Raw genomic sequence first — 22,185 nt, 5'->3', positions numbered from 1 at the left:
AATAGGTTGTTATATATCGGCATATCGGATGTCGGCAAAAAATCCAATATCATGCATCCCTATTATTTAGCAATCTTGCAGTGAATCGGTGGAAAGTAAAATGAAATAGCTTTAAATAATGTTAAGGTTAAAAAAAAAAAAATAAAACAATGGATGGCTTGTAATTGTTATATATTTTGTTACGGGATGTAATGGTGAATCAGAATTCAAATTACCACGTTCATATTAATCTTCTTTTTTAAAAATGCAATTTTAACACTGTCTCAGTTTCTAGTAGCATATTGTTAAAGTGAGACAGTGTGTTACTGGCAAAGTGGGACAGCCGATCAATTCACTTTAATGGGGGAATTGCACTCCCTTGTTATGTGTCCCTTATAAATGTAGCTAGCTAGCTAGATATTTCAACAAGGATTTACTTAAAACCCAATCTGGAAATCCATCGATAAAAATAAATAAATAAATAAATAAAAAATTCTTCCTTTGTGTAAATTGTAGAATCTGTCTTGAGAGATTACTTAAAACCTAACCAGTGATAAACAGTTTTCATGTATTGCCTCAAAAACAAACAAAGCCTGCCATAACCCCCCCACACACACACACACACACACACTACATACTTATTCACCAAACGTTATTCCAAGACCAAGACCAACAAACCAATACAAACAATCAATACAAAATATCAAGAGATATGGAGAGTAAAGCTTAGATGGCCGGGACATATTTCATATTTGCAAAGCCAGATGTGATGAAAGTGATCCAAAGAAGGCCAAGGATCGGTCCATGTGTGTGGATTTTTTTTTAATTACGACAAATAACATACACAACATAAAGCAACACACAGTTATGTATAGCCTATGTGTACAACACACGGTGCACATATACATAGTTTTGCATTCCCTTGCAATAACGTTTTGGATTCCCATGAGCCACCATTGTCACTTCCTCTTAGATGCCCGCATTGATCGGTGACCAATGTAAACTTGTATAAAGCTGGCGAAGTCTCCTTTTAAACTGTAGTGTTGTTATTATTGTCTTTCATGCTGTTGTAAGTAGCCTACTTTATTAGGTTCGGGAACTGGCACCGTGCCGGTTCTGTGTCAGTCGAAAGGTGCTGTTTGTGACTCCAGGCCCAGCTCTGCCACTGATTGGCCAGTCTGACATTCTTCATAATACATAAGGAACGTTAGTGAAACACACAGGCCTAACAGAAACATGCGTTCATTTGGGGACAAGTTAGTGGTCACGTTACTCGTTCCACAGGCGAAGGACCCCGGACACATCTACAGCACACTACAGTTTAAAAGGAGACTTTGCAAGCTTTAAACAAGTTTACATTGGTCACCGATCAATGCGGGCATCTAAGAGGAAGTGACAATGGTGGCTCATGGGAATCCAAAACGTTATTGCAAAGGAATGCAAAACTATTGCGAGGGGACGTCAGTCCAAAAAAATCTCCCGAATGGACCTTTAAGGGGCTCCGTATTAAACTATTACAGTAGAATAGTAACATATGAAGGGCTAAGCTTATTAACACAGTCTGGGGCAAAGGCATTTGGATCGTAATTAAAATGACGCAAAAGATAAATTAGCAGAAAGTGTCACCAGTATTCACCCTATTTGTGTATGCAATTTGACGTTTAATATTTAGACGTTTCTTAATAGTGTAAATTATTTTTTAAGAGAGGGGACACTTTTATTGTGAAAAATAAAGGCGGAAGTGGTGGTCCTCTGCTGTCAAGAAGGAAAAACAATATCATTTCATACTCGGTGAGTATTTTCTTGTTGTTTGTAATGTGGATAGTTAGCTGTCGCGCTCTTGCGGATGCATTCGTTCAAAGCCTGTCACTTCTTGTTGCTATCTGCAAGAGTGTGTTTTCATCATTGTTTGATACGGAACTGTGGGTGCTAACAGTTAGCTCGCTCAGCTAGTTTAAGTGGTTGGTAACGTTATTCAGTTTGGCTAATCCCTTAATCATCATTCGTAAATCCTCTGGTGTTAAGACTGTAGATTTTCATTAGCTTCTCACTGACTCGCGTTAAATTTAAAGCTAACAACTGGCAGCTACGCACTCTTGTTAACTAACAAAAAATTTGCACGTTACATTTATCTACTCAACTAGTTAGCTAACCGTTAAGTTACTGTAACCATACAGTAACTAACCATGTAACGTTAGAGATACCTGCTTTTTTTTTTTTTTTTTTTTACTAACGTAAAGTAAGTAATTCTGTCATTTCTCCAACTTCAGATTAAGTCACATGTCAGGGGAATAACAACAAGTTTGCTTTACCTCACGTAATACTTTCAAGAGATAAAAACAATACCAGGAATCCAAACTGCAAATGCTAAACTCACGTCACAATCACGCCGGCTGAAGTAAATTCCTAAAATGACAGCACACCTAAATGAGACTACGGAATGCCCACAGAGCCCCTCCAAAAAAGGTGTTTAATTTACATCTGCTATTAAGGATTAATTGACAGGCTAGTTAGCCATTAGAAATATACAGTAGGTGGGACTTAGCAAAGATAAAAATATAAAACTATGGCATAAATATTTGAGCAATATAGAATTGTGGTAGAAATATTAAATGATTTGGAATCTTAACATTCTTCAATGTGTGAATCAGTCAAACAAGCAATACTCCATTTAATGTGAAAACTATTCACATTAAATGGAGTATTGCTTGTTCCTCATATGAAAGGCTAAAGGGACTCAGAGAAGCTTTGAAATCCTGTTAAGTGGCATTATCTGTGAGATATTAATGAGAATGAAAAGTGAGAAAGGGCTGTGGATTTGTCCTCTTCATACTTGGCATGCTATTTGTAAATTTCAGTTGGTAAACCACTCAAGTCCATCGGTAAAATTTCACTGCAGTTGCATGCCAGTTTAGGATGGCAGGAGACAGTGTCCTAATTCATCAGTGTGTTTCCTTTTCATCTCCTTTAAAGTTGCTAGACAAAGATGGCATCAAGCAGTGCAAGCAGCGAGGAGGAGCGGGGCCTCAGAGAGTGTGAGCAGTATGTTCAGAAACACAACATCCAGCAACTGCTCAAGAACTGCATCATCCAGCTGTGCACAGCCCAGCCTGAGCGGCCCATGGCCTTTCTCAGAGACTATTTCGAAAGACTGGAAAAGGTGAATGCTGACAACTGTGACAGCATCTCTTTGATACTGGTGCTATGTGCAAACCTAATTTACTGTGAATATGAAATATAACAATAATTATTAATCTACGTTGAATGGCCCATCATGACTAAAGTTTCTGAGAATTCAGGCTTTCTGGTGTTGTGCACCTGTTTCCCAGCAGGAAGAGGTCCAGCAGATGGCTTCGCATCGTAAATCTAGCTCGCGGTCAGACTCCCGTGAGGATGAAGTTTCTCCACCCATAAACCCTGTGATGACGGGTCGAAGCCGGAGAGGAGCCATCAGTGCTGAGGTGTACACTGAGGAAGATGCTGCCTCCTATGTTAGAAAGGTCTGTGGTGGTACCTTGTTTCCATGTTTTTCTTTTTTTTTTTTAACTGCATATCTTTTTTTCTTTTTCTTTTTTTTTTTTTAAACCGATACACAGCTTTGTGCGGGTTACTTATTCGGTACCCGCAGGTACTTGAACCAGTGCAGGACTCTGATCTGACATACGGGACACTACGGAGGGTAAATCTAGGGTTGATGATATCATATACAACATAACATTACTAAAGTTAGATAAAGGCTAGACATACAAGCTGTCTGTCTAGGGGTGCACCGCTGCTAATTGCATATAGGGGAAACACTGATATAAAATCAATATCTGGAAACAAATCTTAACTGTCAAAATAAATATTTCTGACTACTTTCAAACTACTTCAAGCAGCTGCCACTGCCTGCAGGTAGAGAGAGGAGGGAGGGGGTGGTTTGTCTCAGCCAGCAGCTAAAGTTTACAAGAATTTGCCAAATTTTAAGCTTTGTGGCTAACTAAGATAAACAGACTGCACACAGACAGCTTTCATTTTAGCGTGTTCTTAACAAGCTGTTTGCTTACTTAACAAGCACGCTGTGGTCACTGGTCATAAAAAAAACATGCACAGGGAAATATCGCTCTTTATGCTGATATGATGCACATTTGTGCTTGTTGAACAAGTGGTAGTTATTACCTCCAACAAGGATGTTATGTTTTTTGGCTTTTTAACTCGTGAAGATTTTATTGCACTTAGAATCACGTTTACCACTTATGTCCAGGTGGACTCCTCTCGCCTCCTTTCCCCTGCGGCATCTGCACAAGCTCCACCTGCCGTCTCACTCTAGAGAGAGAGAGAGACAGACAGACAGACAGACAGACAGAGCAAGCTTGTTGCGCTGCAGGGAAAAAAAACTCTGCAAACATTGGCAACTATCAGAGCCTGTTTTCACTGATAACGATAGTTTGGAAAACGTCTTATCAGCGCAGATTAATCGGCCAAACCGATTAATCAGTCGACCTCTAGTCTTAATATTTACTGAAATGCACCACAAGAATCTTAACAAGATTTTTTTTTCACCCAAGGTCATCCCAAAAGACTACAAAACCATGGCTGCCCTGGCCAAAGCCATGGAGAAGAATGTGCTGTTTGCCCACTTGGATGACAATGAGAGAAGGTAATGGTACCCATCAGTTGAATAGTTTAACAGTCCTTTTCAATGCATTTCCAGCTAATGATTCTTTTTTCTGCCCCTCCAGTGACATTTTTGATGCCATGTTTTCTGTCAACTACATTGCCGGAGAAACAGTCATTCAACAAGGTGACAGTATTTTAACAGCGTTTTACATGGAGATGTATGTGTGTGTGTTGTATTTTTCTTGTGTTCATTCTTTCACGGGACTCTTTGTTGCTCCTGTTCCAGGTGATGAGGGAGACAACTTCTATGTTATTGACCAGGGCGAGATGGATGTAAGATCTCTTTCTCTTGTTTTTTTGTGCAGTCCCTGGAAAACATCAGCTGGTGTTATTACAGATTTGAAAAATTATCTTTAGCGTTACTCCTTTGGCTAGTTGTGCCTTAGTGGTTCAGTAGAGGAAACATTAAGGGATAACTATCAAGAGTAACATCACTAAAACCAACAATGAATAAATTCTACTAAGAACCAGGGGTGGGGTGCAAACTTGTCACCTTTTGTCAAAAAACCATTGTTTTGAATACATATAGGTCATTTGACAGATTCATATACAGTATAGGCCAAAAGTTTGGACACACCTTCTCATTCAATGCGTTTTCTTTATTTTCATGACTATTTACATTGTAGATTCTCACTGAAGGCATCAAAACTATGAATGAACACATGTGGAGTTATGTACTTAACAAAAAAAGGTGAAATAACTGAAAACATGTTTTATATTCTAGTTTCTTCAAAATAGCCACCCTTTGCTCTGATTACTGCTTTGCACACTCTTGGCATTCTCTCGATGAGCTTCAAGAGGTAGTCACCTGAAATGGTTTCCACTTCACAGGTGTGCCTTATCAGGGTTAATTAGTGGAATTTCTTGCTTTATCAATGGTGTTGGGACCATCAGTTGTGTTGTGCAGAAGTCAGGTTAATACACAGCCGACAGCCCTATTGGACAACTGTTAAAATTCATATTATGGCAAGAACCAATCAGCTAACTAAAGAAAAACGAGTGGCCATCATTACTTTAAGAAATGAAGGTCAGTCAGTCCGGAAAATTGCAAAAACTTTAAATGTGTCCCCAAGTGGAGTCACAAAAACCATCAAGCGCTACAAGGAAACTGGCACACATGAGGACCGACCCAGGAAAGGAAGACCAAGAGTCACCTCTGCTTCTGAGGATAAGTTCATCCGAGTCACCAGCCTCAGAAATCGCAAGTTAACAGCAGCTCAGATCAGAGACCAGATGAATGCCACACAGAGTTCTAGTAGCAGACCCATCTCTAGAACAACTGTTAAGAGGAGACTGCGCGAATCAGGCCTTCATGGTCAAATAGCTGCTAGGAAACCACTGCTAAGGAGAGGCAACAAGCAGAAGAGATTTGTTTGGGCCAAGAAACACAAGGAATGGACATTAGACCAGTGGAAATCTGTGCTTTGGTCTGATGAGTCCAAATTTGAGATCTTTGGTTCCAACCGCCGTGTCTTTGTTATACGCAGAAAAGGTGAACGGATGGATTCCACATGCCTGGTTCCCACTGTGAAGCATGGAGGAGGAGGTGTGATGGTGTGGGGGTGTTTTGCTGGTGACACTGTTGGGATTTATTCAAAATTGAAGGCACACTGAACCAGCATGGCTACCACAGCATCCTGCAGCGACATGCCATCCCATCCGGTTTGCGTTTAGTTGGACCATCATTTATTTTTCAACAGGACAATGACCCCAAACACACCTCCAGGCTGTGTAAGGGCTATTTGACCAAGAAGGAGAGTGATGGAGTGCTGCGGCAGATGACCTGGCCTCCACAGTCACCGGACCTGAACCCAATCGAGATGGTTTGGGGTGAGCTGGACCGCAGAGTGAAAGCAAAGGGGCCAACAAGTGCTAAACACCTTTGGGAACTCCTTCAAGACTGTTGGAAAACCATTTCAGGTGACTACCTCTTGAAGCTCATGGAGAGAATGCCAAGAGTGTGCAAAGCAGTAATCAGAGCAAAGGGTGGCTATTTTGAAGAAACTAGAATATAAAACATGTTTTCAGTTATTTCACCTTTTTTGTTAAGTACATAACTCCACATGTGTTCATTCATAGTTTTGATGCCTTCAGTGAGAATCTACAATGTAAATAGTCATGAAAATAAAGAAAACGCATTGAATGAGAAGGTGTGTCCAAACTTTTGGCCTGTACTGTAGATCCAATGAGTTTTTTGAAAAGACGGGGGGTAAAAATCCCTTACAGTAGCGTGATGATAACCTTTCTTGACTTATGAGGATTTGTCATGCTGGGACTGCTAATTAGCCTGATTAGATTGAGTTGTTTTGATTTAGCAAACGCTAGCCAGTGTTTCCTTTTGTGCCTCTGCTATGAAATCTCCCCATATACAATAAACTCTCTATCTCAACGTCAGAGTTGGGGATGAGCAAGGATTATTAACAGATCACCCAACAGTTTGAAGGCTGATCAAAAGAGCTGATCAGTAACTGTTGCTGATCATGCTACTCTGTGAACAACAAACAGTGTTCACATCATCAGGAGGAGAGCTAGGTAACTGCTAGGGTTGGGAACGATTAACCGATACGACCGGACATCCGGTTTGACAAGTGAGAGATACTGCTGCGTCGGTAGCAGCCTCCTCAATCAATACATTTCAGCCATGAATCCTTAGATGAATTGATTGTAGAGTCATGGATTGGGTATTGTAAGACTAGCAATCGGTTGACTGGCTTTAACAGTTTGCATCTCTAAAACAACGCGAGAGACGGCGGCATGCTCCGTAGCAGGCATTACTGACAACGATAATGGATGTAAACATCAGCGCCAACTTGACCGATGGAGCTGAGGAACAGAAGCTAATGCTGGTTGGATAAACCAGGGAGCAGCCAAGCCGCAGCAGAAACTAAAGGCGAATCCTGCCGGTTGTGGGTTGAACCAGGGTCACAGACACAGACAGAAATATGTATTCCTGTCAAATACGGCGGCCATAGTGCTCTGGGGCGCAAGATAACAGCTTACCGGCGACCGAGAAGCCCGGTTCCAGGTCCAAGAAGTCTTCGTCGGTGTCATGACTGCCCAAAAATACCTGAACAGTGGCAGTGGCAGCACACAGGTATGTGGCGTGTCAGAGGAGAAACGAGCCATTCACATTTCCACAAACCTCTGCGCACTTTAGGGACTGTTCTTTACTTGTCAGGGGAGGATGGTGGCTAGTTGATTTTTATGTTAATTTATGTATTTTATTTTGATCCCCCCTATGTTAATCACTTATTGACGCTGTTTTTGAAGTATGAATAAGTTAATAAGTAATTTATTCCATTGAAATATCAGTGATGTATTATAGAAAAGTGATTTATCTTTTTATAAATGACAGAGTGTAGCAAACACAGAGAAATAGTCTGACATGCTGTCAGTGATAAGCTGCTAGTCATCACAGTCCATGATATCAACTAATAACAGATGTCAGATTCTGCCCCTACATTGCATGTTATTATTTTATTCTGCTTTATGTTTATATTGTACAGCGTGATGATAAACTTTATTCCAAACTCAAGTCCATTTAAGATACATACAAAAACACAGACACTGTGTGATTTTGTTGTTGTTTGTCTTTTTATTTTATTTTTGCCAGTGCCATACAGCAACAGTGCTTGAGGATGTGGTCTTTTACAAATGTGAAAATACTGTAAGGATGTCACTTTTATAGAATTGGCTTTTTATTTTATAATATATGATTAATGTCTACATCAACAAATGTTAACCATAGAATCGTATCAAATTGTATTGAATCGTTCCCACACTGTATCGAATCGTATCGAATCGTATCAGTCCTACACTGTATTGAATCGTATGGAATCGTATCAGTCCTACACTGCATCGAATCGTATGGAATCGTATCAGTCCTACACTGTATCGAATTGTATCGAATCGTATCAGTCCGACACTGTATCGAATCGTATCGAATTCTTGTGTATTAAAAATATATCGTTTTGAATCGTATCATAACCCAGGTATCTAGATACATATCGAATTGTCTATCACAGAGAGATTCCCAACCCTAGTAACTGCTGTAAGTAGTCGGCCGAAACTAACAGACAGAGGTTGCACTGAGTTACATTATGATGCATTCAAGCTCTAATCAATCAATCAATCAATCAATCAATTTTATTTATACAGCCCAATATCACAAATCACAATTTGCCTCACAGGGCTTTACAGCATACGACATCCCTCTGTCCTTATGACCCTCGCAGCGGATAAGGAAAAACTCCCCAAAAAAACCCCTTTAACGGGGAAAAAAAAACGGTAGAAACCTCAGGAAGAGCAACTGAGGAGGGATCCCTCTTCCAGGACGGACAGACGTGCAATAGATGTCGTACAGAACAGATCAGCATAACAAATTAACAGTAATCCACATGACACAATGAGACACAGAGAGAGAGAGAGAGAGAGAGAGAGAGAGAGAGATGCAGGTAATGACAGTAGCTTACAACAACATTATTGAAAGTAATAATATTATAGTTATAGTTCTGGCTACTGTGGTACAGTATGTTGAAAGTATGTATTAATATCTGGCAGTATACATGTGTGACAATAGTTGTGTATAATAACAACAGTAGAAGTATGACTAATGACTAGTGATGGCAGCAGCAGCAGCAGGAGGCATCTGGCAGGACCACGGCAGCAGCACAACCACACACGTCACGCTGTCCAGGCACCGCTGCGATATGAGTTAATCTGAGAGACAGTGGAGCACAAAGGCTCCGGAGAAGAAGCTGAGTTAGTGACATCCAGAATGGCCGAGTTAGCAAGATGCAGTAATAGAATAAGAGAGAGAGAGAAGGTGCCCGGTGTATTATGGGGGGGTCCTCCGGCAGACTAGGCCTAAGTCAGCCTAACTAGGGGCTGGTACAGGGCAAGCCTGAGCCAGCCCTAACTATAAGCTTTATCAAAGAGGAAAGTCTTAAGTCTAGTCTTAAATGTGAAGACGGTGTCAGCAAAAAGTGAATACTGGGTGAAGGTAAGGTAAATTGTAACATTATGATGATGTGTCCAAATTTAGTCTTGTAAAACTTAGTTTTGGGTGGGAAACCTGAATAAATACAGCTGTTTGAAGGCGAAATGTGTTGTGTCTTCACAACCATATAAAATAGATAATAAAGAGGGTATTATGGCATATTGTATATAGTATAAATGCTTTAGAAGCAGTTATTGAAAACGATGTTTTTCATGTGAAAGAAGGTTGTTATAAGGGTAGTTTCATTTATGTGTGTGGTTGTATTTGTGCTCATTCAAAGGTAGTGTAGTGGAAAACTGAATGACTTAAATACAGTTCAGCTACTTTTTTATAATGAAGATTTCTTTGTTTGCCTGCACAAAAGGACAAAAAAATACAACAAGGACAACAAAATAAACAACAAAAAAAACCCATCTGTATTTGTATCTAAGTAGAACACGTTAAGTTAGCCTAATTATGCTGCCTATGTTGCCTGAGGCAAATGTCAAGCTGACTAAAAATGACACAAGCTGAATTGAAATGGCCTTGTGACAGTTTTTCTGCAATACCTGTGAAGAGCAAAAACCACATATATATTTAGTTGCTGCAATGTAGTACAGTGTATTTTAATACAATGTTGAACCTGGCTCTGCACTTTCTTGTGCTTTGAGCTTATGTCCTTATGCTGAAATTGACTGGAAATCCACATTTTATAGCTGATATTAAAAAAAATAAAAACTTTTTTCCTGGGGAAGCATGCCCCGCCTCCCCCAGAGGGTTCACATCTTTGTCCCCTTTTTCACCTCTGATGAGTTTGCACCCCTGAAAAGCCTGATGTTGCCTATTGCTCTGTTGAGTTATGTTTGAGCTTGTTCTGCTGCCATCAAGTGTCCAAAATATGTATTAATACAGCCTTAACTTAGTAGTCGTGAACTTACACTTTGTTTGTGCCCCACCATTTTCTAATTGTGTCCTAGAAGGACACACTATTGCAGATTCATATAGACAGATTTAGTTCTCTGCCCAGCATCATTTCACCATATTGTAGCTATAATGGATGGTTGTTTAAGTTGTGTCCCTGCCATGTCTTTAGAAACCTGGTCACAGGTCTGTGCTGTCTGTTACCTTTCAGGTATATGTAAACAATGAATGGGTGACCAGCATTGGTGAGGGAGGCAGTTTTGGGGAGCTGGCTCTGATCTATGGGACCCCTCGTGCAGCTACAGTCCGAGCCAAGTCCAATGTCAAGCTGTGGGGCATCGACAGAGACAGCTACAGGAGAATATTGATGGTAAACTCTACAGTCCTTGGACATTGCCAAAAACTTACAGGAAATAAGGAATTACTGTGGTAATGCCATTAATTTTGTAGCAAAATGATGATCGGGATGTTATATGAACTTTTTTTTTTTTCACTTTTAGGGAAGCACTTTGAGAAAGCGCAAGATGTATGAGGAATTCCTCAGCAAGGTGTCCATTTTAGGTGAGAAGGTAGCTCAACAGTTTTTCATATTGATGGACTGGACCATCTTGTTTTGAAACAAAAGCTGTTGTTGACCTGATGAGCTAAGTGTTGTTCCTGAACAGAGTCTCTGGATAAGTGGGAGCGTCTGACGGTGGCAGATGCTTTGGAGACTGTACAGTTTGAGGACGGCCAGAAAATTGTGGTGCAGGGAGAGCCTGGTGATGAGTTCTTCATCATCCTGGAGGTACACAACACCTTTTGCAAATGCTAGTTCACCAATACCCGTTGGTACGGGACATTGGTTTTGGCTGGCAACATTCTTGTAAAGATATTTTTTGGGCATTTTTTGCCTTTAATGGACAGGACAGTTAAGTGTGAAAGGGGGAGAGAGAGAGAGGGGATGACATGCAGCAAAGGGCCACAGGCTGTACTTGAACCCGGGCCGCTGCGGCAACAGCCTTGTACATGGGGCGCCTGCTCTACCACTAAGCCACTGATACCCCAGCTGGCAACATTCTTTGGTGTGGTACCCTGTTAAACAAAATATATTGACAGCTGAGCCCATTGCACTCTAACTAGGTCTACAGCTTAGCAACAGAAATTCTAGGTTTCACCTAGTCCCTGGGTGAGTCCCTGGGTGAGTATTACTGGTATGATGAATACAAAAAAAGCAGAACTTCATCACTCACATGTGATCACAGATACTGAGGGCCACAGTACTAAGGTGTTTTGTCTGTAGTGACTACATCTACGAGGGTTGGGTGAAAAAAAAAATAAGTTCTCAGATGCATCACAATGCGGTGATGTTGAAAGAGACAGAACTCAACGGAAAGGGCAGTGCAGCACCTAGACAGTCTATAGCTGTGCACAGGTTAGAGTTAACTTATAATTCATCCTCACAAAAGGCAGCGGTTGCAAGTTAAATGTTATAAATTAGTTTTAGATTTGTAATATTTTGTGGGGGAAAAATTTTATTCTCCAACAAGTGAAGGCTGCTTCTTCAGCCCTGCATTCCTCCATTAACATAACAGTAACATTAGTAACATTAGTAACATTAGATATTTTCTAGCAACAATGAGATGTATGATAAGTCCACTTGCATCTTGGACCTGGATTTTCTGAAAATTGCTTTTGATTTTGGGGTTGCGCAGTTTAAAATGTGGTTGTTGTACTGTCAGGGGACAGCAGCGGTGCTGCAGAGGCGGTCAGAGGACGAGGAATTTGTGGAGGTCGGCAGACTTGGACCTTCAGATTACTTTGGTAAGTCAGACAAAGCAGGTCACCATCAGCAGGTTGATATGCCTGTGTGAATGTGTGAACCTTGGATGACTGGTTGTTTTTCTGTGTCCTTTAGGTGAGATCGCCCTGCTGATGAACCGGCCCCGTGCTGCCACTGTTATTGCATGTGGACCCCTCAAGTGTGTCAAACTGGACCGGCCGCGGTTCGAACGAGTCCTTGGTCCTTGCTCCGACATCCTTAAGAGAAATATTGAGCAGTACAACAGCTTTGTTTCTCTCTCTGTTTGAGCTTATCAGCCCTCACACCCCCCTTTCATCCACTGCAGAATTCACCATCGCACCTCTGCTTAAGTTTGCTACTTCTAATCTCTCTTACATGTTACCACACCCACAACTCCAAACAAGATGACTTCAACACATCTGTTACTCTTTTTATTTGTTTCATATTTTTTTAATGTACTCAGTAGATGTGACTGCCTGTGAAGGTTTTGAGCCTCACCTGAAGCTGTGATCCCTAAATCCAGAAGGTGTTTCACGCACACTTTGAAAGTGTCACTAAAATTAAATAATGCCTTATGCATGACTGACTCTGCCTTCACACTAGGTCGGTTTCCAGCCACCTATTTTTTATTCACATTTTCAACAATTGCGAAAAGAAACTTGAATGGAAATGCCAGAAATTCGAAAAAGGGCCGAAATATCGGAAAAAAGTTTTCACGCTTGGAGGGGGTGGAAAAGTCAGCGTATCGATATTAGGAAAATGCGACTTTTGGCAATGGAAACAGATTTAGCGAATAAACAATGACGTAGGCTACCGAATCCTACTTCTACTTAACACACACACCTGTGTGAACTTAGAGAGAGGTAATTACTCCAGTGTCAGGTGAGTGTAGGCTATTTCATAGCTTACCTGAGTAGACTGGATGTGTTGAATACCGCTGCATCATGTGCTCTGCCTGGTGTACCAACACAGACATCACGGCATTATGTAGGCTACGCTGACAACGCTGACATGAGTGTGATGAGAGCTCTCGCAATAGCCAAGAAGTTCCCAAGGAATCTCTCCATCTCGCCGTAGTCATGGATGTGCGGGTAATTGTTTACATCAGTTGTGGACATGAGACGCTCTCAATGACGTCATCTCACGGCGCCCTCTTCTTCTACGGGTGTTCTTTTGCATTTTATTTTTCATGAGAAGTGCCACCTTCTGCTCGACCTGTTGACTCCCAATACTCATAAAACAATAATGAATGGAAACGTGCATAAATTCGCATTTTCTTTTGCGCATTTTCACAAAATTTGCTTAAAATTTGCGATACATTTGGATGGAAACCCAGCTACTGATTCACTGTGAATTCAGAGATCAGTTACAATAAGAGCTTATCAAAACATTTAAAGATAGTGTCAAAACAAGACTATATTTATAGAACACATTTGAGAACATGCTGATAAATGTTGAAAATGTTAAGATCATTAAAATGGGAACATTTATATAAAATACTCAGATGGATTAAAGTAATATAGACAAAATCTAAAGCATTATGCCATCACAGTGAAATGTTTGGAGATGAAATAGCTGATGCAAAAAAAAAGAGCCAAATTGGGATGGGATATGAAAGTGCATGGAAATAGAGATAATGTAAGCCAAAGGAATACACCAACTCCCAAGATAACCATTTGTGTTTTTTGGTGGTGAAGTATTCCATTCCAATGTTCCACTGTTTGAAGGGGTAACAGTTAATAATAACCAACCCAAAATGTAGTCATATTATCATTTTTGCAGTACGAAGTCACAAATGTTGACAGTGTGAATGCACAGTTAGTAGCTTAAGCCCTGTTTACACCAAACCCTTTCGGTATAGTACCTTCGGAACCAAAACTAACCCTTTAGACATGATACCTAGACCCTCGGTCTGTTTAGTGTTTCTACCGCAAACAGTCCTCTTAACTGTGGGTGGGGTTGTTGTCACTCAATGCTTCGTCCAGTACTTGCTGTATTTCCTGTATTTTCACTGATGACACAGATGGAAGTCTGCACATCGTTTATCCTCCATAGAACAGGGTTGCACGCCAACATTTTCAGAACAAAATAGAACAGGTTGGAGTGAGAGTCCTTCCCAGGCAAATGTAGGGGTTTTGTATTGCAATAGCCCACAGGAACGACGCTCTGCAACGGCTTTTTTTTTTTTCTCTAAATGAGGACTAGAATTTATGCAGTTCACATAATCCGGTCAAAATTAATATATATTTTTAAACGCTTGATGATCCACTCATTCCTATAAGTGTATGTCAGTAAAAACCAATGGAATGGTCATATTATAAATTAAGGTGTGCTGATGGATTCACGTCATCAACTCATGCATTGAGTAACATTACAAGTTAACGTTCCACCTTAAAAGTTGCCGACAGTCGGCCCAGTGAATGAAGTTATTTTTTTCTCAGACCACAGCTGCTTTGAGAGGCAGCAAAACATCCTTTCATTTTATAGTCACAGTTTACTAATAAAACTCTCCACAGTATGAACAGTGGTTACATAGCCTCAAAACCTGACACAGCTCAGCCCTGAGCAGAGCGACCATCCTCTACTGACCAATCAGACTGCAGTGTTCACAGCTCCACCTTTTAGTACCAGATCTGTGTGCTAGGTACACCAAAAGAGGGGGGACCAAACATGGGGACGGTAAGGAACGATTTCATCAGTATCATCCAAAACTTTTCACATTGGAAACAAAAAATGCATACTGAAATGAACTAACTGTACCAGACTGCTTGTTAGAAATGGGGCGTTTGTTTGCTCTGGGATCTTCAGTGTTCACAGAGATGCTGAACAAATAGTTTCATGTTGACTGAGCAGGCTTTGTTTTTGACAAAGTACGCCAAAAGCTTTATCTTTTTTTTTTTTTTTGCTGCTGCTGTTTTTGTTGTTATGTTTTTACCATGCTAGCTGTGAGGGGTTAGAGATGGCAGTGTTGGTCCGTTGGTCCACCGCTGTGGTGTGGACTGAAATATCTCAGCAAATTATAGATTATCTATTCATGCCCCCCTCAGGATGACTCCTAATACCTTTGGTGATCTGCTGACATTATTTTTTGCACTATGAGGTTAAAATTTTGAAGATGAATGACATTCCTATCATCCTCAGCTGTACTTGCTAATTAGCAAATGCTAGCCTGCTAGCACATTAAACCAAGATGGTATAAATTTGCTAAACAAGTTACCACTGACATTGTTAGTGTTAACTTGCTGGTATTAACATTTAGCTCAAAGCACCACTATGTCAAAGTACAGCCTGCCAGCTGGTATGGGTGTATTCTTGTTTTAATTTAGTTTTAGTTTTTGTTGTGTTGGTATACCTTGTAGTCACACTTTTCTTAAAGGATTGTCTTGCCCTTAAGCCATAGTGGCAGCCCAGAAATTACATGGGAAAAAATAGGACAGCCTGCAGGACAGGATCATGTGCAGCACAGGCGTGACATTTCAACAATGTATTATGCGTGCAGCATACATTGTCGCTGATAGCAGTTAGCAGTGTACTCAAAGAACAAGAACAGCAGCTGAAATGATCAAACAATGACAATGAGATCAGCCGCCATATAAAAGGGACGGTAAATGATTATTTCCATGTTAATGCTATTATTATTGTTATTGCAAAAATGCAAAGGTGGCATAAAGAAAGGGACTATAGTGCAGCAGCTCTACAGTGTTATCTTGGTTTAAACAGGGCTAACCTTTGACAGGAGCACCACCATCAGCCATACACCTACAGTATGGAGCATGTTTTTACCCTGGAGGAGAAATAAGAAGTAAAACAAAAATTTTGAAAAAAAAAAAAAAAGAAGAAGAAGAACAATTAACTTCCAGTTTAAATTGGGCTTTTATTTTTATTTCCCATTTTCTGTTATATGAGTTTGTTTTCTCTGTACCCAACGCATTATTTTAACTTTCTATTTAAACAGTTCAGGTTCTCAGGTAGTTTTAAGATTGCTTTTTAAACATGATATCATTTTTGTAATTTTTAAAAACATAATTAATGAATAATTACATTTTCAGTAACACTTGCTCTTTCTGTACATTCAAACCAGAAGCTTCCAAAGAGGAAAAGTTTGTCGCGGCCGCTCAAGAAGCACAACTGTCAATATTTGTGGCAGCTTTGGTTGCTCTGGTCGCTCATCATGTGAGTCACTGAACGTTCGATCGTGCTTGTCAATTTAAAGGAGCCGCATGGCGGACTACTGGCTTGAAAGCAGCGTAGTTTCTGCTTGCTGTTGGCCAGTCAAAAAGCTCATAGTTGGCCAGCACAAAGTTATGTTTGGTCATGAAAACAGAAAATGTATGTCATCCCATTCAAACCAAGCAAGGAAGACTTGCATGCTACGTCTCAACATTAGCCTGTAATTCTCTCCTCTGTTATTAACATTACACACTTGAAAAACTCATCAGACCAACCAAAGCTCCCAAAACACTGGATCCTACATTTACCATAATGCAACTCAGTATCATCTTTTGTTTGAACCTTCTGTGCCTGGTAAATACCCACAGCTTTTAATACTCTCTCAGGAATATTAACATGTTTTCCTACAGAACCCTTAATGAAAGACACCAGAATTAACAAATGGTAATGTCTTCTTAACTGAAGCTGTCGTATGTTTGCCTAGAATGTAAACTGTCTAAAACTTTACTTGAATCAGAAACTGTCTGCTCATTGAGTAAGTAAATAAGATTTTCAGGTCTTGATACAAACTCTGGATACTTTAAGGCCCAGACACACCAAACTGACAGCAAAGAACTAGCAGCAATGTAAGCAGACTGTTGTGTTACCTCACGTTGCCATGTCTTGGCCAAAAAGTTGCACATGAACACACCTCAGAGACTACAGCTGATGGTCAACCAGCACGTACGTTGTGCCTGCATGAGAAGATATAACTCTCCACACCAGCAGACAGCAGTAGAATATATTTGTCATTAAAAAAAAGGAAAAGAGGAAGACCATCTTGATGCTAGTTAGCCAGTTAGCACATTAACAACAATTTAATTTTGAAAGAACAGAGCATATTTACTGTGCGCCAGTGAACAATAATACAGCTAAAGAAAAATAATCTTACCTTAAGCCCAGGAAATGACCAGAGTGAAAGAATTGTGGTGATATCTTTGGTCATAGCTCTACAATAGTGGTCCACAGTGATAGAGGTTCAAGGATGGACATTATCATGGTCTTGTGATCAAAGACAGCCTGAGATAAAATTCTGACAGTGTCATAAATTTGGGAAGACCATCTCACAGTATGACTGCTGTTACCAACCAACAGAAATGCAGCGTGAAATGACGCACTGATCAGTATGACAATGCTAAATGCCAGTAGATACAATAAATACACTTTGAGCTTTCGGTCACCACCCAAAGCTCTACCCAAAGCTGACCTATGACCTATGGCTGAAATAAGACTTATCCATGGGGTGGCTGGGCTCAGCCTTAGAGACAGGGTGAAGACCTCAGACATCTAGAGCGAGGTCAAAATAGAGCTGCTGCTCCATCATATTGAAAACAGTCAGTTGAGGTGGTTCAGACATCTGATCAGGATGCCTCCCGTTAGCAGACCCAGAACACAGTGGAGGGATTACATATCTCATCTGACCTGGGAACCCCTTGGTGTCCCCCAGTTGGAACTGGAAAGTGTCACTGAGGAGAGGGACATCAGGGGTGCTTTGGATAAGCGATTGAAAATGGAACAGAACATTTCCAGCTCTCGTTGCAAAATCGGCATATCAATGTGGCCTCTTTCCCCCAGCCACGACCGTGTCTGCACTCTCCCCCTCCTCTTCGTTTGACTTTTTTTTACACACGTAAATGCCGCCACAGCAAGGGCACGATTCATGTTTGTTTGCATTTTTCTCTTGCCACTACAGCAGCCTAGATGGATGATGCAAGCTGATGAGGTTTTGTTCTTGCATAATAACGATGATGGACATTGTAGTTTATTAGATCCATGTCGCACCATGTAGCTTGTGCTAAACTTACAAGATAGCTAAAATCTCACAGTCTGGAGGAGGCTTAAGTAACAAGTTTGTTTTGGTCTCACTCCCTCTTGACTTTAGCTCTTTGTTTACTTTCCTCTCTTTCATTTCTCTTCTTGTGCACTGAACTGCCAATCAGAGGGATTTAATTTACTGACAGGCTCTGTCATTACAGATTCAGCATGCTGAAAAAAGCAGACAAGGGCCAACGAGGCCAGACACACCACAAAGACTAGGGCGACAGAGGTTCACTGATGGCCCAACATTCACCAATGGCTGACCATCAGCTTGGTGTGTCAAAGCCTTTACACGCACTTGAGTTGGTACCAGGAAAGTTTGGAGGTTCATACCCAGCCCTATCCGACAAATCTTCAAGGAGTCCTCTAGTTAAACTTGTGTATTTGATGTACAGTATGAGAGTCAGAGTGTGTGTGTGTGTGTGTGTGTGTGTGTGTGTGTCCTGGCCTTTGACTCGCTGCTGATGCTTGTAACTCTGTTTTGCAGTTATTTGTCTCTTCTTCTTTCATTTACTCTGAATATATCATTACTGTAGTCCAGCCAGTGGAGACCTGTAGTTAGTTTTGGCCTTAACATTGATTTAGAGCTTGTCATTTATTGACTTGTTTAATATATTTTATGATAAGCACCCAGTGTTAGATGTCTCTGATCTGTTATGTTAATCAAAGATGTCTTAATTCAGTAGTGTTGCACCCACGTGCAGAATGCTGACTTGGTACTTTTTTTTTTCTTTTTTTTTTTAAATCACCTATTTCTTATTATTTTACAGTATTTGTGATTCACTATATGATTAAAACGATATCAGCCACAGCTGAGATAATGAGTGTTAATATGTAGAGCTGTCTCCTCTCAGAAACCTTGCAGTTTCTCACTGACCTTTCAGTCAGACCATCAGTGTGGAAGCAGAATAGAGCAGCCTGCAGTGAGGCATCAATGAGTCTCTGCACAGGATCATTTTTCTAAAGTTTTTGTGCCTCCCTTCAGATTGACTGCAGTGATTGTGTTTGTTTGTCTGTTTGATATTTCTCTGAAGCAGGGGCGGAAATCCTGGGGGGGGGCTGACTCCCCCTTCAGTAAAGCTGTAATTTTTGAACAATGCAGTAGTATTTATTGAAAGCACAATGTAAGCGGTGCCCATTATAATCGCGCAATAATGTACTATTTAAATCTTAAAAGATTTAGTCCCCCCCCTCCCATTCCTTGTAGTGGTATATCCCACACTCTTTCCAACGGGCTGGGCTAGCAGCCGTTAGTAGCAGCAGTAGCAGTGGCTGGAACCGCTGCCCACATCGCACATTTCTCCTGCATTGTTCAAAAGCCTACTCAATTACCAGTGCTGCTAAGCTAAAAGCTAATGATTAAGCTCAGAGTTTAGTGATAGAGTCATTTTCATTTCGCGTGACTATTACGCACAGTTGTGAGGTGCACAGCAGCAGATCTCATCTTAGTTTTAGTTTAGTTAGTATAGACATTCACTCTGCCTGTTGGAGAGATAGAGAGAAGATTAAAGCGTCAAATTGTGGTAAAAGATGCTGTATAAAAGACAGGCTACAACTTTTTTTACTTGTCCCCCCCTGGAATTATTCTCTATAATTTTACTGTTTATTGCCCCCCCACCCCTCCCCCCTCCCCCCCGGCAGTGCGGCACAGTGGTATGGTGGTTAGCACTGTCGCCTCACAGCAAGAGGGTTCCCGGTTCGATCCCGGGTGTGGGAGCCCTTCTGTTTGCATGTTCTCCCCGTGTCAGCGTGGGTTCTCTCCGGGCACTCCGGCTTCCTCCCACAGTCCAAAGACATGCAGATTGGGGACTAGGTTAATTGATAACTCTAAATTGTCCGTAGGTGTGAATGTGAGAGTGAATGGTTGTTTGTCTCTATGTGTCAGCCCTGCGATAGTCTGGCGACCTGTCCAGGGTGTACCCTGCCTCTCGCCCGATGTCAGCTGGGATAGGCTCCAGCCCCCCCGCGACCCTCAAGAGGATGAAGCGGTTAGAAGATGAATGAATGCCCCCCCCCAACTATGAAATGGGATTTTCGCCCCTGCTCTGAAGGACACCCTTCCAGAAGATTAAGCAGTAAAGAGATCAGTGTTTCCATGATGTTTCATTGTTGCCGTATCTTGAATAAGTTATCTTCTAATATAAAGACAAAAAAATGATATGGTTTGAAAATCATTTAACACAAGTTTAAACATTGAGTGCAGATATACAGTGCATTACTCTATATTATGCTAAGGTAACAATGTCCATTGTATTGGGATCTCGTAAATCCTAGAGGGGATGTTTTACTGTATCTTTTGTTTGTTGTTTACTTTTGTTTTTAGCTTTTGTACCAATAAACAAGACTAAAAGTCTGCTATTATATCTGGATTAGATACAGGACTACTCTGTGTTTTTGAAGGGTTTCCCATGCTTTAGATTGCATAAAGTCCTCTTTGCAAATAGATAGTAGAATAAAGAAATCCTGGATAACAGAGCACGCGCGGCTTGACTTAACTGGTTGCACGTTTGCTGAGCCAGGATGAAAAGGTGCGGCTATGTCAAGCCAGGTGTTGATAGTTGGAATAACTGCCTGTTCACGGCACTCTTAAATAGACCATGGGATCGATCACAGAATCACAGAGTGGAAAATGGATAAGAGTCGCGCTTCCTAATTTACAGCTGCTGAGCAGCAGCTCCTAATGGAGTCATATGAGGAGGTGAAACACATAAGAAAAAAAAGGCAACATCAGTAATATAATCAAGGGAAGGGAGAAAGCTTGGCAAACAATCACAGACCGGCTTAATGCGTAAGTAGTCCAAAAAAAATGTACAACTAATAAACAGTAGCCTACTCCACTGGAACTGTTATAATTACAACTAAAGGACTAATGGAGTTAGTTACTTTTCAAGTCCACTAATTAACAGTTGTACACTTTGCTTTAAATGTGGCAAGTAGAGGTGCATGTTACTCAGAAAATGTAGAGTAGCCTATAATTAAATGCAAACAATTATCTATATTGTGTGTCTGTGTTATCTATTTAATTTACTTTTCCCATATTATGTCTTTTTTGTCTATTTTATCTATCCACTCTTCATAAAGAACAAACTTGTCTGGGCAAAAAAGGACTTGGCAGCAGGGGAAAATAAAATACAAGAACATTTTGCAGACTGGTAAGTGACTTAAGTGTAGACAAATGAGGTGATGAGATGTGTTCGCTGACATAGGGAATGTCTGTATGATTGCATCAGTCAAAAAACAAACAAAAAAAAAAACGTTCTCTTCGTCCTTTCAATTCTCGTTGCAGTTGCAAACTGTCATCTAATTCCTAAGCCAGAGGAGCAACGCATGTGTCAGCATCATGTTTTCCTCAGAAGCTCCTTTGCAATCTTCATCCTATGCTTATCCAGTTGTAAGCCACATTTCAAGCTGCACTTTCAGATCCTGGCTGCTTCCTCGTATGTTCTATCAAGGCAATATGTTATTCATTAAGTTTATTAGAAGTGGAGAGAGACTGAATTGAAAGCTGTTAGGCTCCTACTGCTCCTACGAAAACTACAGCGACCTTCAGGACCAACCAGCCTGTACTGTACGTTTTATCCCGTGCATCAATAATTTCCACTAAACAGCAGCGGGGTCCCGTAAGTGCCTGGCATTTATTCGCTCTCAGCCATCATAAGCTCCTCACTCAGCTATCGTTACAACATCACTGCCTGATATGAGACCAGGTGGGACACTGGAGCACGTTGCAGGCTGTCGCTGCTCTGCAGTGAGACACAAATGCCTTAAAGGATAACTTCGGTATTTTTCAACCTGGGCCCTATTTCCCCATGTGTATGTGTGCGTATGATTCATAGGT

The 22,185-nt window shown here is 40.9% G+C and overlaps 1 protein-coding gene across 2 annotated transcripts; it reads left to right on the top strand.

Annotated features, from left to right (window-relative positions):
* The first annotated feature begins 1,618 nt into the window (after positions 1-1,618).
* LOC125878846 (cAMP-dependent protein kinase type I-alpha regulatory subunit-like) lies at positions 1,619-19,158 on the top strand. 2 transcript variants are annotated; one of them, XM_049560300.1, is made up of 11 exons: positions 1,619-1,770; positions 2,953-3,139; positions 3,312-3,479; positions 4,527-4,618; positions 4,701-4,762; positions 4,865-4,911; positions 10,749-10,907; positions 11,038-11,098; positions 11,203-11,324; positions 12,259-12,340; positions 12,435-19,158. In XM_049560300.1, the coding sequence occupies exons 2-11, from the start codon at positions 2,966-2,968 to the stop codon at positions 12,605-12,607; spliced, it is 1,140 nt and encodes a 379-aa protein (XP_049416257.1). In that variant the 5' UTR covers positions 1,619-1,770; positions 2,953-2,965; the 3' UTR covers positions 12,608-19,158. The 2 variants fall into 2 exon arrangements, with proteins under 2 accessions (XP_049416257.1, XP_049416256.1); XM_049560299.1 differs by having other exon boundaries at positions 3,309-3,479.
* Positions 19,159-22,185: the final 3,027 nt, after the last annotated feature.

The sequence above is a fragment of the Epinephelus fuscoguttatus genome, linkage group LG19 (assembly GCF_011397635.1).
Source record: "Epinephelus fuscoguttatus linkage group LG19, E.fuscoguttatus.final_Chr_v1".
Lineage (NCBI taxonomy): Eukaryota > Metazoa > Chordata > Actinopteri > Perciformes > Serranidae > Epinephelus > Epinephelus fuscoguttatus.
This window is presented reverse-complemented; position numbering and strand designations above follow the sequence as displayed.

What these genes read in the sequence shown, in the direction of transcription:
- LOC125878846 (XM_049560299.1), top strand. Translation starts at nt 2,966, where the DNA reads ATGGCATCAAGCAGTGCAAGCAGCGAGGAGGAGCGGGGCCTCAGAGAG. An exon ending in TTGACCAGGGCGAGATGGAT is followed by an intron (nt 4,912 to 10,748) that starts GTAAGATCTCTT and finishes GTTACCTTTCAG; the next exon opens with GTATATGTAAACAATGAATG. An exon ending in GCTACAGGAGAATATTGATG is followed by an intron (nt 10,908 to 11,037) that starts GTAAACTCTACA and finishes TTTCACTTTTAG; the next exon opens with GGAAGCACTTTGAGAAAGCG.